Below are 18264 nucleotides of genomic sequence, written 5' to 3'. Positions count from 1 at the left end.
CAGTGAGGTTATCTATATGTGAAAGACCACACAACCTTTACCGTGGGAGACAGCAAGAGAGCAAGAGGTTAATTGTGTAGGAAGTGAAGAGAAAACACGCAGCCTTAGACATCAGTGCAGTGGCACCACGGAGAATCCCAGCACGAAGCATGGGACTAACTCCTACAATTGCTTGACAGGACAGGGGAAGGCATAAGACAGTATGTTTGATGACAAGCATTTACACTGTAGACTGTCACTTCCATTAAACAGAAACATTTTTTTTTGCTGGATGAAATGCCATCCCACTCATCTCAGATCTTTTTTGTGATTGTGATTAGATGGGTAGGTTGTCTGTGTTACAAGAATGTTTTTGTGATATGGTGCAGAGACAGAACAGATCACTGACTAGCATAAATTGTCATGAAAATTATGTATTGTCTCAGAGCTCTCACATTAAGGGGCAATACAACTACTCACATGACTTGTGCATCACCGAGGAGAAAACAAAAAAGTCTGCAGATCATAAGGGACAAAGACTTTTAGGGATGACTTACAACAGCATTATGTCCAGAATAACACAGCTCCATGTGTTGCTGAGGGTAGAACTTTATCCCAGAAGCTGCATTGCAAGGTTACAAGTGTTGAGAAACGGCAGCAGTAACAGATCAAAGTTTGGTAAGACTATCAGATGAAGACAGACTGAAAGGAGTGAAATTATTACTTCAGAATAGAGACAAATATTTGAAAAGTGGTAAAAAAATCATATAAAATAATGAATGGTACAGAAGTTGGATTGAGAGCATCTGTTCTTGCAAAAATACAAAATCAGTTAAATTGTAGGGCAGAGAAATTAAGACTAGAGGAATACTTTACTGTTTAGGACTTGCACTAGACTGTGGAAAATGTTGCTGCAGAATGTCATTCATTTAACCAGAGTTGAAATACCATTTCTGACAATGTGGAAAACGAGGCCATGGATATTTTTAACAGCAAACACAAACACAAGGGTTCAAGTTTATAAGTTTTGGGGCATAGTCTGCTTTTCTCTTTCTGGGCATAACCCCTAGAGTAAGGCATAAGCACAGAAGTTTCAGAGACTATTTTGCATTATCTAACAGGTGGGCAGCCTGATTTTGATGTACCATCTTTTGCAGAACATACACTTGCATGTATGGGTGTGAATAAGGACATCCTTTAAAAACACAACATTTAATGCAAATCTGAAGGAAAGGGTAAAGAATATAAATAAAGACAATGACAACGGCATTACAACACCTACAATCACACAGAACGCTCAAGTTATATTGGTGTAAAAAACTGCACAAACACAAAACCTCAGTTGCTTTGGGACAACCTATAGAGAGGTAAGAGCAAGTACACAGGCCAAGGATTTGAGTTTCAGCCCCACAGGAGGCTCAGTCCCATGAATGGAAAATAGTTCTATTATCCAGGAAGGAACTGGTCTGAAAGGAATTAGTTTGCAGGCATGGTCGAGTTGCTAAAATCCCACAGGCTTCATCATATCTGGGGTTTTTCAGAACTAGCACCAGCAGTTTCTGTTGGTGAGGCTTGCAGGAACAGGAGTATGGATTTGCAATGCTGGATGAGCTGGTCTTATAATTAAGTGTAATACTCTCAAGAACAAAGAGGCAAATATGCTTGTTGGTGGCAGTGCAGTTATGGATGGGAGGGGAGCAATTTTATACTGATATTACCTAACCACTCAGATCTGTCCTGTTCTCATAGCTGGTATTTTCAACTTTAGCTAGTTCAGGGCATATTTTTTCTCTTGAGTATCTGAAATTGCTCAGCTATTATTATATTTTGCTCTGAATTTCCCCCCCCCCCTTGACTTCTCAGACTTCTTTTGTCTGTCTTGTTCTCTTTTCTTTTGTACATGTGTCTGCAGGTAGTTTTTATAGCAAAATCTCACTCTGCTTTCCTGCCCTTCCCTCATCCTCTCCTGTTTTGTTACTGCACTGCCTGTCTGTTTGCTCTTTTCCTCATGCCTGGAACTACTCGTTTACTAATAGATTCCATTCTGTGCCTGTGGAGTTTGTTCATTTTCCCTGTCTTCAGGCACTGAATCACTGACTTCATTGTACAGAAAGGAATGAATCCCCAGGCCAACCTAAGAACAGGTTTTGCTCTCCCATGGCTGCAGAGGAGGAGGATGGTGGCTGAGCTTAAGGGATGCCCACGGCAGGCTCTTGGCTCTCAAGCAGCGAACAAGTTTATTATTGCCAGCAGCCCTCTCACATCCCTTCCTCTAATCCCCAGTCTCTCCCATAGCCCTGGCAGCTTCTTGACAAGGCTGATCAAACTAGGTGAGCACATAACATATTCTACAGACAGTGCAGAAATCCAAACAGTCAGTTTTGAGGCCTTTGCCTTGTCTTACCACTGTCATACGTGTGACTATGGTTGGTGTCAGGTGTTTCACACTGGGTTCTTATTTGTATTCAATAATTGCTTACATGCCCACTCCTTGGTTACTGAATGAAATGCATAAATCAGATATAACCCCATCTTAATTGAATGGAGTACAGAATAATTAAAGCAGCCAATGACACCATTGTCACCGTGATGCACAATAAAGCAACCCTGAAATTCACAACTGGGGGGGATGGAAATACTCCGAAAAAAGTATTTTCACTTGGAAAATGCAGTAAGCAATTAGCTATAACATTTGGATACAAGTTTAAATTGCACAGGCTGAGACATAGGCCAAGGTAATAAACAGATAACATAATGATCAATCTGCATCAACGACTGGGCTGTGAGCAGCAGCCAACGTCTGAGCCATTTCCAAGGGCTCACTGTTGGTGGCCAGGATGCAAACCCCACTCTCTCTAGTTATAAACTGGGTTTGGTGCAGCTTCCTTCCAGTTCTTATTTTCTTTTCCACGTGTCTCCTACCAGCTTTCCTATACCTACACATCTTAAGGGAATTGCAGTCAAAAGCACTCTTATGAAGAAGCATATGAAGAACTTGTTTATTTTCCTTTTTTCCCCCACGTGTCTCATTTTCTGCCCAGCAGATATCTAGCCTGTGTGTGCTGAGTTCCAGCATGCTTTTTCAAACTCTGTCTTTAGGGCTGGTAGTAGGAAGACTAACACATTGTCCACAATGACTCCTCAAAGTCTTGGAAGGTTAGGAAGCAGGCTGGCACTGTATTCCCTCGCTTCAGCAGAAAATAAGAAAGGTTGGGGATATTGCAGGTTTTTTACAATATCATCATTGCTAATCAGGTCTGATTATTCATGCTAGAAGCTGCGGCACAAACAGTTTTTTGACTCTTTGTGATGTTCATATTCTCTGTCTTTTAAAAATAAATACACAAATTGGCAGTGGCAGAGTGCAGCTGGTCCTGTGGAATCCTGTGACGGACAATACCAGTGTCACGTTGCCAAAAATAACATTTGGGCACGGCCACGGCTTTTGGGTTAAAGTTGTCCCCATTCACTGAAGCCAGATATTTGCAAATACCAATCACACATGCCAATATTAGAGCTGAAAAGAAACTCCTGAGAGTTTTTATTTATTACAAAATAGCAATTCCTTAAAATAACATGTTTCTGTGAAAGGGTTGACTTAGCAAACTTACCCTTTAAAGGTAAAACTATCAAAAAAAGATTCAAAGAGTGTTCCAATACTTTGGGGGTAATTCTGAACAGAAAAGTTTCTTGTTTTCAATCCAAAATAATATTTTTCTTTTAAAATGTGTCTCAACTTATCTTTTATATATATAAAATTTTGAAATCATGACAAAATGTTTCTCCTGATCTGACACAATATTTGTAAGAAAAAGAGTCCCACTTCAGATTTCATTCCTTTGGTAAAAGAAAAAAAAAACCACCACTCACTGTAAAACTCTTTTTGTATGGAAAAATAATTCCTCATTCAGCTCTAACTATTATCCACAACCCATTTGTTCCCTATTAACAACCAGTACCAGCAAGAAGAATCACCCTGTTATTAGGTGATGGCACTTGTAACACTTTTCTCCAGCTACCTCCGAGTGCCCTCCCAACCTGGGTGCACATGTCTGTGGTTACAGAGCTGTGCAGAGGCAGGGCAGGCCTGGTGTGAACAGCAGAGGCTGCACCAGGCAGCAGTGATGGGGAAGGAACTTAAAAAACACCTTTGCTTTCTTTTCTCTCCCAGCAGCAAATCTGTTAACTGACTTCAGAGCCCCTGCTTGTTAATGAGCTGGGCAAAGACAAGTGACTCAATTCCCTTAAAGTCCTGGCAAACTGCAGGGATATTTGGCTCCTGCCAGATCCTTGTGGGCACCTGGAGGATGGTCCAGTCCATCCATCACAATAAAGCACCTTTGCTGTAAGGGACCAGCTTTCTCTCTACATGATCTCTACCCAGTGCTTGGTGCTGAGGGAGTTACTGTCACCAATCCAGCACCATGGCTTCATTGCAGGAGAAAAATGTGTTTGTCTGTGATTGCAGAAGCCGTGACAAGGTTCTAGGATTGCCATTCAGCTCCAAATATCTCAAAATCTAGAGCCTGGAGGAAGACTCAGCAAAAAAGATATGCTGACCATGTTGAAATCTGTTGAAATTTAGGTTTGCAAACGGAGTGCAGCACACAGTTCTGACCAAGTGTTTTAGAGGCTGGAGCTGAACATTAAAAACAACAAATAAATTATGTTATATCTTAGAAAGAAAAGTATACAGGTTGTATTCTCTACTATAAAGGGAACAAATCAACTGCAGGATGGATATGGGGCGAGTGCTGGTATAAAGCTGTAATTAGCAGTAATTAGCTCCTGCTTTTCCGTATGTCTGCTACAAAAACCATTGCTTTAGTATGATATTGTGATACCCACTGGCAGGGAAAAGGAGAAAACATAAGGACAAAGTGTTTGCTTTGATGAAATCACCTAATGATAGTCCCAAAGCAGAAAAGCCCATTCTGCACTGGGGGCATGTGCACAGAACACAGCCCAGTGCTGTGCAGAGAAGCAGGCTGGGGCTGGGAGCAGTGGGAGTGCCCACGTGCAGCAGCCCTGCCCGAGCCAAGGGAAATGAGCCTGGCTGTTAACTGCACACAGCCACACAACCACCCTGCATTCAAGATAACTTGGAACAAACTCCATGTTTTGGGTTGTATCCTAATGCTGCAGCAAATTCAGTGTTTGTGTTGGTGTTCAGTCGTTTTGAAAACCTATTTTCTAGTTCAAGGACCTTTTTATACAAAAGTTACCATGTGTTGCTGCCATCACTTGTCAGCCTTTAATCATGCCATGAACTGTTGGAAGTACAGGTTTGCTGGACTCAAACTCCCACTTTGTAGCAAATGCTGTTTTGTTGCATCGAATCCCACGGCACACCCTGTCTAATCTGTACCCGAGAACGATGTCAAAACCTTAAGACTAATTTACTTTTTTCTTAACACTTGTCGATTTTCTTTAATGCAGATCCACCACAGATGAATAATGTCATGCCAACATCTCCCCTCCTTCCTCAGATGGCACATCAACATTCATATCCCAGCCTGGGACAGATCACAAACCCGTATGAGCAACAGCCCCCAGGCAAAGAGCTTAACAAGTACGCCTCTCTAAAGGCAGTGGGTAAGTGAGCGACGCGATGCATGACTTCCTCAGATCACCGTGCTGCATTTGCTGCTGGCAGCTGACATGCTGCTTCAAAGTTAAAAACAAAGTCTTGCTCATCTGGACTGCTTCATGAGACAGTTTCATATAGAATACCCCATAGGAGAGTTTAATACAGAATATCAGGTTAGTTGGGACTGTAACGAAGATGAACAGGGGCACCAGAGTGTGTTTATACATGCACACAAAACCACAGCACTCCCACTGCAAACCTGTTCTCAGCAACTTTCAGCTATGTTGCATGCACAGCGTTCAGCATCAGTTCTTTACGCCCTGGATCTGCAAGGAGTAGGGAGTTGGGCTTGATGATCCTCGTGGGTCCCTTCCAAACTGAGATAATCTCTAATATGCCTGTGTATGCATTGTGGTGTGTATTTTCTGTAGCTATCTGCACAAATGAGAGAGAAAACCAGCAGATATGCTTCAATTTTAAGCATATAATTTAGATACCTGCTAAAAACTTCCAAAGAGAGAAGGCACTTGTACACTTCCAAATTAAGAGTTTTCACATTTCCTGTAGGATGTGCATTAGCAGGTCCCTGGAGGAATATTCTGAGGTCTTATGATTTCAAACAATTAGTGCATGATAAAGCTCCTACTAAAGATCCCAGTGGTGCCTATTTTCTGTGACTGGTTAATATTATTTTAAGCTAATAGGAGAACACCCTTGAAGAAACAGTTGTGGGGAGGGAAAAGACAATAGTGGGTTAAAAAGTCAAAATAATTCCGTTATTGGATGTGTAAATTGATAACAGTTTTCAGGGGCTGTAAATACCTTTTGCATACCCTGTGAAGGCAGAAAGCCTTTATCACCTTGTATTTCAGGCCCCTTCCAGACAATAATACTGTCTATACATTAAAAACTGGGGGGATCTATTCATAGCTTCACACTAACCCTTGCTTAGCTCACACATATGGATGTTAACATCATTTTCCCATACATTTAGAGCAATGTCACACTGCCTATTTTCAGAGATATTTATCTCAGAAAAACAGCAGAACAGCTGAGAACATTCTGATTTAAGAATCTAGTATTCATCACACCAGAAAAACTTTTCAGCACAAACTGACTTTGCGTTATCTGCATTTCAGGGGAGCAGAACTCTAACGAAATGTACATCAAAGTCCCATCTCAAATAGTTTAGTTTTGCTTTAGAGCTTCTCAGTTGTGTTCCTTACAAGTGGCATTTTAAAATCTATTTATAAAAACAAGGGTTAATAGCTCTCTGCTGAATTTTGAATACTGAGTAGCTTTACAATTCCCTCTTCAAAAGGTGGTTCTGTGTAATGATGTGGTGATTATCACAGATTTATGCGCTGATATCAGGCTGCTTTTTCAGATGTCAATTTAGGTCAAGCCGATCATCAAAGCTAAAAGGTACTTAAGCATAATAAAATGAGAGATGAAACACTGTAAGAAACTTCTCTCATCTGCCCAAGAGCCACTGAATGTACCTTTTAAAAAAAATTACTAAATTAGAACCTAGATATTTTTTGTGTGTCTGAGGACAGGTTTTTAAAACAGCTAGATTTTAACCACACAGTTAAATGAACCCTGAAAGATTGTGCACTTCAGCTTCAGAAGTTGTATAATGCCTCTCAGAATCTTAGACTGAATTAAACATAACTTTCAGGGACATTTTCTTCCAAGAGGATTGTACCATTTTCCCATGCTTTCCCCCTATCCTTCCTATCCCCTCTCTCTTTTTTTCCCCATAGATCTGCCAGTCCCAGACCCCATTAGCCAAGTTTTAGATGCAGGTGAGTTCTCACAAGTACAAAAGTGCTGCATCCAAACTTTTCAGCAGAAAACAATAGAGATTTTGAAACAGTTATACATTTGCGCCTTCTGTCTGGACACGTGGAACAAGAATTAAACACACTTAGTTTTCAACCATTTTCAGGCTCTCGAGTCCACAGTTCCTCCCAAGAGTAGCTCTTGAGTACATCCCAAGATCACAAAGGGGTTTTTCCACGATGCCAGCCAGGCCTGGGTCTGTGACCCCACTGACATCAAGCAACGCAGACTGCACATGGCAGAGTTCAGACTGGCTTTATGAGAGCTCTGAGAGGAAATAGGACCTGGCCTACATCAAGCCCACCAATACAAATTGAAGCTGACAACATCTTTTGAACAAACAGACACTGACTGAGTTTGCCCTGGCCGGGTATTTGTGTCACAGGGTGAAGGCACTTTTTGCCTGCTCACATTCAGACTCATATTCATGGATCCCCAGAGCAGCTCAACGAGTGTGTGTAGTCCTGTTCCCTTTCATTGACAGTGGCTTGAGGGTGTATTCATTTGCCACAACAGAAATTCATAAGGGATTTGTTCTATATTTCCCATCCGTTTGAGGTAAACCACATTCATTTAAGTGCCCCTTACTCTGCACGAGTCCATTGTTTGGGTGTAGTCCACTGTGCTTAACCCTTTTCTTTAATGGGGGGCTGGGGGTGGAGGAGGAAGCACTGCTGCTGCTTTGTAGCAACTGTAGCTGTGGTACATTAACATCACTCATCAGAATGTGGCCATAAGTGGTAAGAAGTTTAGATAACTGAAAAAGTGAAGCTTTACCAGAGGCAGTTTTAAATTAATTTCTACACAGCTGCTTTCCTCTGAACTACAGATGTCCTAAAAATTTGGCTAATTTTAGAAGTGAGCTCCTCATTCCTCAGTGACTGACTGCTGTGAAAATTCACTTCACGGAAAAGTAGCGAGTCACAGTAATCTCTGTTTTGATCATCTTCAGGACCTCGATCAAACTCAGTGAGGATTCAAGTGCTTGTGGAAACAAGAGACAACAGTGCCCTTGCTCTTCATTTGCACTGTGTTACTGAATAAGAATGACCCATACTTTGGTGGTGAGGCCAAGCTGATCCCTGTTTTAAAGCTACACCCCGGCCTCCAAAGGATACAACTTAGCAGAGTGCAGCTGGAATTTGGACTGTTGATGCATGTGTGCAGTGCAACATGGCATGTGCAGAGTGTCTGATTCAGCACAACAGGGGAGAAAAGAGTAGAAAAGGCCAATGTGGATGTATTTTATTTAACAATACAAATACTTTTCTGTGAATGAGTTCAAACTGCACAGCCAAACCCTTATACAGTCAATGGAAGAGGATGTTTTCCTCATTTCTTGTTAGGAGTTTCTTTATTTGTTGTAGCCTCCAGAACTCCTTAAGGACTGGCCATGGCTGCTGACCAAATTCACCTTTTCCCCTTGCTGTCTGCTGGCATTTACATCTCCGAATGATGTGAGGACATTCTGTGCCTATTTTATATTCTCAGATGAGTCCTTGGAGCACAACAAGGTAACAGTGAGCAGAGATCTGCTTGCTGGTTTCCTCACTGCACTAGAATTTTGCTCTCCTTCTGCCTTGGCACATAAACCACAGAGCAGTAATGAGCAGAAGGCAGAGGATCACTTGGAAATGAGGAGAGCAACACACCTTTCCTGAATGAACAGATAAGAAGTCTATCACTCAGCATCTCTGACTATCTAACTGACTGACCTGACTTATTGATAGGTGCACTCTCTTCATCCATTATTTTTCCATTTTCGAGCCACTGAATCTCTTGTCAACAGTGCCAGATTTTTCCTACCAAAGAATTTGAGAGACTGTCTGAGTGAAAAGGGTTAACAAGCTCCAAGAGCAGTCCCAGAAAAATGGTCACTGAATGTTGTGTGGCCATAAACACCCAGCATTCAGATATTTTGATTTTTTGGTCACCTGAGACAACATGATCCTCATTTCCTTCAGTGCTTTTGCATTTTTTGATTATTTATGTGAAAAGTGCAGAAAGAGGTTTTTCTGCATAAATTATTCTTGCTTCCAGTTCATCAACCATGTTTTTACTCCATGCTTAGATGGTTATTGCTCATTTAAGCAACACTGACATGCCTAAAGCTACAAGTGGATGGAGATCTTGTAGCTGAACACCTTCATGAAATTCAAGTCCCAGGACATCCAAAGGTAGCTCATCACAAATTTTTATGCACATCATTTGGACATTCACTTGGACATTCATTTGGAAAGCATGAGCAATCCAACTCCAAATTCCACTCTGCTAAACTGTAAGAGTTTTAGCCCATCCTGTTGCTTAATAAGAGTTTCCTCAAGCTCAAACTGGCCTCATTATCCTGAGGTATTAGCTCTATTTATTCAGTCTCACTGTTCTGCGAGCCTGGCTCAGTAACAGTTAATTTTCTTTCCTTAATTTTCACTTCTAGGGAGTGCAAAGGTACAAACTTTCTTTAGAATTTCTTGCAGAAATTAAAAAATATCCCAAACAAAACTTCTAAATCCCTGGGAAAATGGTCACTCAGCTACTGGAGAGGTGCACAGACATGCAAGTAAAAGCTGTGAATACGAGTATTTATACAGTTTAACGTGATTTTATATTTCTTTCATAAACTTTCTTCTTCCCTTCTCACACACACACACAAACCTTTGATAAATTGACTGGACATGAGTACGCCAAAAAAAAAAAAATACAATAGATAGAATTCCTCCCTGAAACACAGACCTGGAAAGCCTTCCCTGATGCTGGGATTTGTTAGTCTCCTGTGGGATTAAATCAGATCTAACTGATTGGATATAGTGAGGCTAGAAGGAGAATATAATTGGCAGCAGACCCACTGTCACATCTCTGAGTCTACAGCTCCCAGCATTTCTTGGAGCTGCACAATTCTTTGATCCCAAAGGAAACATTAGACAGTGCTCCAGCTCTGCTTGCAGTTGCAAAACTGCAAAGTGAGATTCTGCAAATATGACACTCAAAGAATAAATATCTCCTGGTTAGGTCCCTGCAGAAAATCGTGTGGCCACAAGTGTGTCAGTGCACAAGGCAGCTTCCCCCTCAAAAAGGGGGAGCATGGGAGAAAACTGCCCTGGTTGTGTGTCCTCTACACACACAGAAGGATCCTCACCACCAAGTTAGCTCTGGGCTGTTATCTTTGAAGCATCCTCCTGTCTGATGGGACATTTGTTACTGCCTTTTCTTAAGATTCAGACCTTCTCTTTCCATGGAAATGACAGGAAGTCTATGCTGATACAAGATCTACCTTTTGAGAATAGAAGTGACTTCACAACAATCTCCTAAGGATCTGATACCCAACTCATCACAAGATGAGATTCTGTACCATTCCCTGTACTTCACTGAGCTCTGGGCTGGAAAGAAACACTGTATTTGGAAAAATGGAAAGACACAACACACCTGCCCATGCATTCATGGGGGTTGATACAGTCCACTTTCAGAAAAAGCAGAACTACAGAATTAGTGGATGCAATATGTTTGTATTATTTTACTTTCCTATCCCAACCACACTGTTACACTGAGTGTTCATTTTTTAAGGGAATCTTTCATATTTTAATCCTTGCTTCTCCTTCAGGCACAGGAGCAAAGCCAAGCAGCACTCAGTGTACCAATCCCCCTGCTAGATGAAGTGCATCACTTGTTTCATCCATGTCTTCTGCTGAGACCACCAAACTTCAAATCCTGCCCAGAGCATTCAGGTGGAATTTCAAGACCTTTTCTTGCTTCCACTAAATAATTTAATTGTTACCTCTGTCATTTGCCCAATTGGCTTTAATACCCACAGGCACTTTGTCATAGGCAAATAAAAAATGCTTGGGGAGTCCTGATCAAAATATTTGCCTATTTTATCATCCAGCACACTCATTTCTTCTTCCAGTGAGGTGCCCATATTTTAATTATAAATATGTTGTTTGTGCAAAGCCTCAGCATCTTGAGCAAAATCATCTGCTTTGCTGACAATCTTTTTCAGCCTTTTAAAAAACAACATTTTACTGTAAGAACAGAGACATATTCTTTCAAAGGCTGGAGAATTCTGCTGTAAGGAGTCAGACATCTCAGCAGCCATTGCCCAAGCCATCCTCTAGCAAACAGATGGACCTGTGAAAAGGGAACTTTAGGGATATGTTGCTCTTGGCAGAAGCTACATCTAAGCTGCTGGAAGAAACTGCAAATAGCCCTTCTTTTACAAAAAGCAGTTTTAACACCAAAATAAGATGCCCTTGAACATTGCCATCCATATTGTCTCATTTCTTAGACCTGAACAACACAGTGAACTTGTGAAAGAAAGGAAATCTGATCTTCAGGTCCCTTTAGTTTATCTCTGAATTTTTATTTTTGTTGGACTGACATCTAGTGAATTTGGTTTTGTCTGAATTTGGTCTACTACCTGGTTATATGGTGGTCGAAGAATATTCATAACAATGTATTAAATTCTTAACCTATTTTTCATGCCAAAATTGCAAATTTAAATCTGTGCATTCTAATTCTTGTTCTTGAAATTAATATTCTTTCCACCCACACTCCCTACAGTGGTTTCCCTGCAACAGAGAAACAGCCATTTTTTCTTGTTATCAGCATGTATTTTAAAATAGAGAAAATTAAACCATAACCAAAATTCATAACCACTAATTCATAAAAGCTCAGCTTATAAACACTACTCCACAATCCAGCAGTGAGAGAACTCACACCCTCCCACTAAAAATTAGGCTGGTTCTCTGGGAACTAGTTGATTTTTAAAAATCCTTATTATGTGATAGTGAAGCAAAACGAAACGAAAAGTTATTTTCTCCTTTCTAAATGACACAATGGAGGAATCTAAAATAACAGTACCATGAGCCCAGCTGAGCTCTAGGGAATGAAGGCTTTCAGGGTTTTTACTGTCTTTTGCTTGTCTCTTGCCTTTGGAGGCTGGAGCCTTCAGAGGTCACCAGCTCACAGTAACCAGGCTTGTTTCCATCTGTCGGGATCAGCGACGGCACAGGAAGAAAACAACTAAATCCAAATCAAGCACGGATTATTCCAGCCTGTTTCGATGCAATGCTGATGAATGATGCATGAGGGTTTTTTTACACATTAAGAGATGTAAAGACACGAGTGAGCGAAACTTTGTGCTTAGGCAATAAAAGTGAACCACTGGAAAACAAGGCTCAGCTCGCGGGAAGACGAAGTCTAACAATGTCAAGCGTTTTCATTTGCATCCCTTCTTAAACATCCTTCTCTGCAACTGCTTGAGTTTGCAATATAAACATGTCTCTATATATAAACCTACTTCTCACTCTGCAATGCAAGTTTTATATCAATTATTTAAGTGTAGAGGTTGATCATAAAGATACAAAACCAATGGTGAACACTTGCAGAAAACCAGCAACGCCACGGGATCCCAACTAAAGTCTGGATTTACCCTTAGGTGTGGCTTTTACAGTTCCCACCACGGAGCCTCCACATTGCACTGGCTGTTCTGAACATCCTCCACTCATTTTTTCTTCCACACTATTAGCTTTGTAGGTGATTTATGGCAATATTTTTGCAGTAGGAGTTTCATACATGTGCTCAACATGTGATATTCTGCAAGAGGTTCTCAGAGGTGCCAAATGATCAAACCTCACAACTTTACTGGTGACAGAACCCCCCTCCATAGATATTTTTCAAAAAATTAACAGGAGTTTTGAGAATTTGTCTGGAGTTCCTCATCATTTTTAAAGTCCTGCTGTGTTTCAAACTCAGCACATAGAAGTAAAGTTCTAAATGATTTAAAAGTGTCCACTTTGAATGATGTCAGTGGAAAAATAAGTCTTGTAAGTAAATCACGAGTTACTGTAAATGAAAAGCTTTTATTTATTAAGTAGTCATTTAAGAAGAAACTATTCTAATGTAAAAGCAGGTTATAGTGATTGATTCAGGGTTTCTTCTTTTGAAAATCAAAAGGTAGAAAGGAAAAGCAGCTTTTTAAGGGGGTGCTTTGATTTAAGTTTTCCCAAGAATTGACCAAAGAATAACAGAAAGTACAATTCTGAAATCCCACTACTGCCAATATGTTTAATTTAGGAATTTTGAGGTTGAGAAGCAAACTCAATGAGAAACAGGCTTAAATTCTTAATACTCCTACTTTTCCTACAGTTCTACTGCTTCATATTTGGCTTATTTTCATATGAAAATATTATTTGTTCCAGTATGTCTCCATGAGGACAACAGAGCTTTAAACTATTTCAGTCAGATCTGTTGCACTGACAGTGTCTGGGACAGGAACATTCAGGTTTGCCTGGGTGATTTTCAGCAGGTATGAAGATCACTTTGTTGCAAGTCAATTTTGCTTAAGTAAACAATTCATACGCTCGGTTTTGATTGTCACCAAATTCCAGAACTCAGAAGGTTTAATACTTTCAGCTCTGCACATGGATATATGTCAACAGCAGAGTGGGGTGTTCTCCAGGATTACTCAGGAGAACTAGTAAGACAACTGATGGGAATGAAACCCTCATTAACAATATAATATAAATAGCAGCAGTTATCTGTCTGCTACTTTGGTTCTGCAAAGGGGGTTCTAAAGACAGTAAATGTGTTTGAAAGAACCCACACAGGCAAAAGTCCCAGAGACCATTGCTTTACTCCTCCACACTTACACTGTAACAACAAAGGGCTTGAGGCACGGAGCAAAGAAGAGCAATAACATGATTTGTAATGCACACAGTTCACTGCTGCCAGAGTCCTTCTCTAACAGCTTGTTTGAAGAAGGATAGGGGGAAAAGAGAAGCTGAAAAAAAGTACATCTGATATGGAGTAGCTATAATACTACAGCATCAAAGATATTCAGAAAAATATCAGTTGGTCTCGTTCTAAAGACAATATGAAGTACAACAGGCAATTTTGGTAGTGGGAAAGTCTGTAAACCTTTCCAGGCTATGGAAGGTGCTCCTGTGAAAATCAGCAAGGGCCCTGTCCCAGTGGGGGAGGCAGAGCTGCAGCTCAGCACTGCTGGCTCTCATTTCCACAAGCGATGGTTGTGATTGCAATTCCTGGGAAAAAGGGCAGAGGTAGGAGCTGTACACTCTGCTATGGCAAAGTCCTGTGTGGGTGCACTATTAAATATTCATTGAAATGAGTTTCAGTCCCCGTTCTGCCTGGGCTGGCTGTCACTCCCAGGGGCTCTGGCTTTCAGCAGAGGCTACTCCGAGGGTTCTGTTCAGAGCAGGCAGTGCTGCTGCTTTGCTGTGAGTTTGCCCAACATGCATGAAAGCCACAGGAAACTCATTTCCTTCTGACACTGCAGGTTTGGGAATTGCCAGGGAACACCAGTTCTTTTCAGTTTGGGAACCTCTGGCAACTATTCACAAGACTTTAATAACATAAATGTCATGGAGTCTAAAAGGAGGAGGCAGGAAGAGGAGAAAGAGAGAAAAAAAAAACAGACCTGAATGTGTGCAAGTACAGCTATGGAATACAGCACTGAATATGTGGAAGTGCAGCTATGGAATACAGCACTGAGTATGTGCAAGTACAGCTATGGAATTACAAACTTTTTTTTTTCTCCTGTCAAAAAGACTAGACAATGATAACTTTGTAATAGAAACAACTCACCCCACAACTATTTTGGAAAAAAAAATCAACTTCAACCCAGAACAATTGCTAAAAATTCTTTTAAATTATAGCAGTTAAGAAACAGATCAAATAAAAATAAATTATGCAAAAAAATAGCTATTATATCACTGGTTTTTTTTTTTACTTCAACCAGTACAGTTCAAAAATCCTTTAGACCTCTCTTTATATTCAGAAATAATAGTGTAAATCTAGTATGATGCCAGTTGAAAGACAGAAAAACGCAGGATTATTTCAGCACTAAAAGCACATCCTAATTACACATTCAGAGACCTGAATTGGGTCTTCTGAGTCCTCAAAGAGCTTCCCATGGCATCACAACCAGTATTTGTAGGTGATTTATAGCTGATTCAGACACACATTTAAGAGCTATAACCAACAGCATACTAAAAGAAACAAAACAATCTAATAAAAAGTATTGAGACTGAAAATGAAATTCAGCACACAGAAGAATGCCAACAGCAATGTGTGAAAAAAAATGAAATTAGGTCCATGCTAAGAACAGTTATTACAAATAAACGTGGTCAGGAATATAACAGCTTTCTCAGTCAGCGTTAAGTAAGATGGATTGGCACCTCAAGTTGAAACAAACCCGCATTTTTAGATGCTAAATCCCACTGCAGAGTGGAGTGGAGTGTTTCTGTGAGGTGACCCACATAGCAGCCCGTGTGCAGCCTGCCAGGCCAGTCCACCTGCTCCGCTCCATCCCAGGAGCCAGGCTGTGCGCGCGGCCGGAACGGCTCTGCCTGACGGGCAGGGCCTCTCCCTGCACAGGGCTGCACACTCTGCACACGAGTGCAGAAGGAAGTCGTGCCCCTGGAGGGGTCAGGGAGCTCTGCCCCCAAACACTCTGAGGGTGCCCCAAATGCAGAAGGAAGTCGTGCCCCTGGAGGGGTCAGGGAGCTCTGCCCCCAAACACTCTGAGGGTGCCCCAAATGCAGAAGGAAGTCGTGCCCCTGGAGGGGTCAGGGAGCTCTGCCCCCAAACACTCTGAGGGTGCCCCAAATGCAGAAGGAAGTCGTGCCCCTGGAGGGGTCAGGGAGCTCTGCCCCCAAACACTCTGAGGGTGCTCCCCGGCCAAACAGGTACAAACAGTTTCACGGTCTTGTTGAGGTGTGAGAGCGCTGCTGCAAACTCTGCACACAACCAGACTCATCCCAACTGATGTGCTTGAGAAGCATTAAAAACCAGGCAGTGAAAAAGCAAGCAAGATTAGCCCAGGAAGAAGTGGAAGAAGCCTTTTAAGCAAATCTCCTAAGTGTTAACCTCTTTGGCTTCGGACAGCACTGGTAGAAAGCAAACCAAACCCTCCTTTCCTATAATCAGTTTATGCTGCAGTCATGCTTTATTCACGAGTTAAGCATGACAGCATGGCTCCTTGGATAGTTCCTGTTTCAAAAGGCAAGTTTTCTTACCACATGTAAGGTTTCCAGTAAAACTCAAACTGATAAATGTGCTTAAATGAGATAAAACGAAATAAATATGCCACAGTAGAAATTTTTATACTTATTTGCCATCGTGGATGCCATGAAAACCATGAGTTTAGAGGCCTTTAAGAAAAAAAATAATGACAAAAAAAGATTTACAGTTACAGGACAGCCACTGAGTGCATTTGCAAAGAAAATCAGAGATTTAAATATATAATTCTCTTATACTTCTTTTACAATTTCATTCCTTGGATCAAGAATAGAACTGGCAGTCTTACTTCCTTCTCAAGTTTATCATTCATTGCACGATACTGAACCAGTAGCTTACCACACTGACACCTAAATTTAAAACGTTAAATCACTCCAGAATACAACAAAGTAGTGTGATCTTTGTCTATCCACATGCAACAGATTTCAGGTTTCCTGAAAATATTTACAATTCTAATGTTAATTAAAGATGATGTAGCCACCATTTGTTTCCAGGTGACAGGACCTATTGATTTTGGTTGGTCAGAAAAACTTCATTTTTCCTAAACTGGTTAGACTCCAGTATTCTGTATGCCACTGGTCTCTCTATCAGGTAGAATGTGTGTGTGCCTGGAGTATTTTGATCAAAACCAAATCACAATATCACTGCAGCACTTTGCAAAACTGAATCATAAATATTGCAATTTAATACTATGTAAATCAATGCAGTCAATATACAAAGCCCAACTAGAAAAATCTGTTTACATGTCCAAGGAGAAACCTGCCTAAACTTACACAGTAAATAAACACTTGGAAAAAGAAAAAGAAAATAGACTTTGCAGTGCTGTGCTTTTTGGCATGCTGTCAGACAAGGCTTCTGCTCACAGCCATGTGGCTACTCTGGCATTCCAGGGAATGATAACCCTGTGTATGAGGAGCCACACAGGATGTCTGATGCCTGAGGAGTTAATCAAAATCTGTCTCGGTGTTCCCAGCCAAGCAGCAGATTTCACTGTAGTGGTTAAAGAGAACATTGCTGAGACTGGAGGCTCTCCTTACCAAGCCTAATTACATTCCAATTCTAAACCATTCCTAATGCATCTCAGAACCCAAAAATATTCTGGCCTCTTCAGCCTTTCAGAAACCGTCATGAAAATAATCGCTAGAAGAAAAGAGATGTTTGGGCCTACATATTTATCTTTCTTCGTGTCTCATATCGTGAAAGAATTTTATTTCACTTGGAAAATAAATGTAGTCTTGTGTCTGGAGGTGGACAAGCTCTTTTCAAACAATGCCTGCAGAAGAAAAGGTTGATATGGAATGTCTTTTCGTGCTTGGTCTCTCTCCAGATCACTGTAAGAAATGAGTAAATAAATGAAGTGCTAAAGGGGGCCAGGAGAGGAATAACACAGAGCCACAAAAAGTAGGTTCTACAAAATTTATGAAAGTAATTTATGGGAGATTCTATGCATTATGTATTTTTCTTTACCTCTGTCAGTAATAGGGAATAAAAACCATAGAAAAAAATCCAAAGACATAAAATATTGTCTTCCTTTTCAGAATGTCTTAAATAAAGGCAAAATGGTATTAGAACTTCTGGGAGAAGAAAGGCAAATATTTAGGATAGAAATCAATGCATTGCAGGCCACAGCCTGAATTCTGAATTTTCAGAAATCGATACAAGAATGGAGAAGGAGGGCTGCAAAAATGATTTTAAAGGCCCTTTGCCCTTTCTTAGAATTTCGTATGGTTTAAAATTGCCCCACCTTGTACACACACAGTTGCCACCCCAGTGCCTGTGAGATGAGAACAACTAGTGACCCACCATGGAGTAGCTCCACT

At 40.9% G+C, this 18264-nt stretch overlaps 1 protein-coding gene and 1 long non-coding RNA gene across 3 annotated transcripts in view; one reads left to right on the top strand and one right to left on the bottom strand.

The window, feature by feature from the left end:
- Positions 1-18264, bottom strand: part of LOC120325012 — a 101069-nt gene that overhangs the window by 22097 nt on the left and 60708 nt on the right. The window lies entirely within an intron of this gene.
- The window catches only part of SHISA9 (shisa family member 9), a 170446-nt gene that overhangs the window by 145593 nt on the left and 6589 nt on the right, over positions 1-18264 (top strand). For both annotated transcript variants that reach the window (XM_039390067.1, XM_039390065.1), the window contains one exon: positions 5419-5574. In XM_039390067.1, coding sequence (XP_039246001.1) covers positions 5419-5574 — 156 coding nt within the window. The remainder of the gene's footprint in view (positions 1-5418; positions 5575-18264) is intronic.

This window comes from Pipra filicauda, unplaced genomic scaffold (assembly GCF_003945595.2).
Source record: "Pipra filicauda isolate LSUMZ 115617 unplaced genomic scaffold, ASM394559v2 scaffold127_size2900866_pilon, whole genome shotgun sequence".
In the NCBI taxonomy this organism is placed as follows: domain Eukaryota; kingdom Metazoa; phylum Chordata; class Aves; order Passeriformes; family Pipridae; genus Pipra; species Pipra filicauda.
This window is presented reverse-complemented; position numbering and strand designations above follow the sequence as displayed.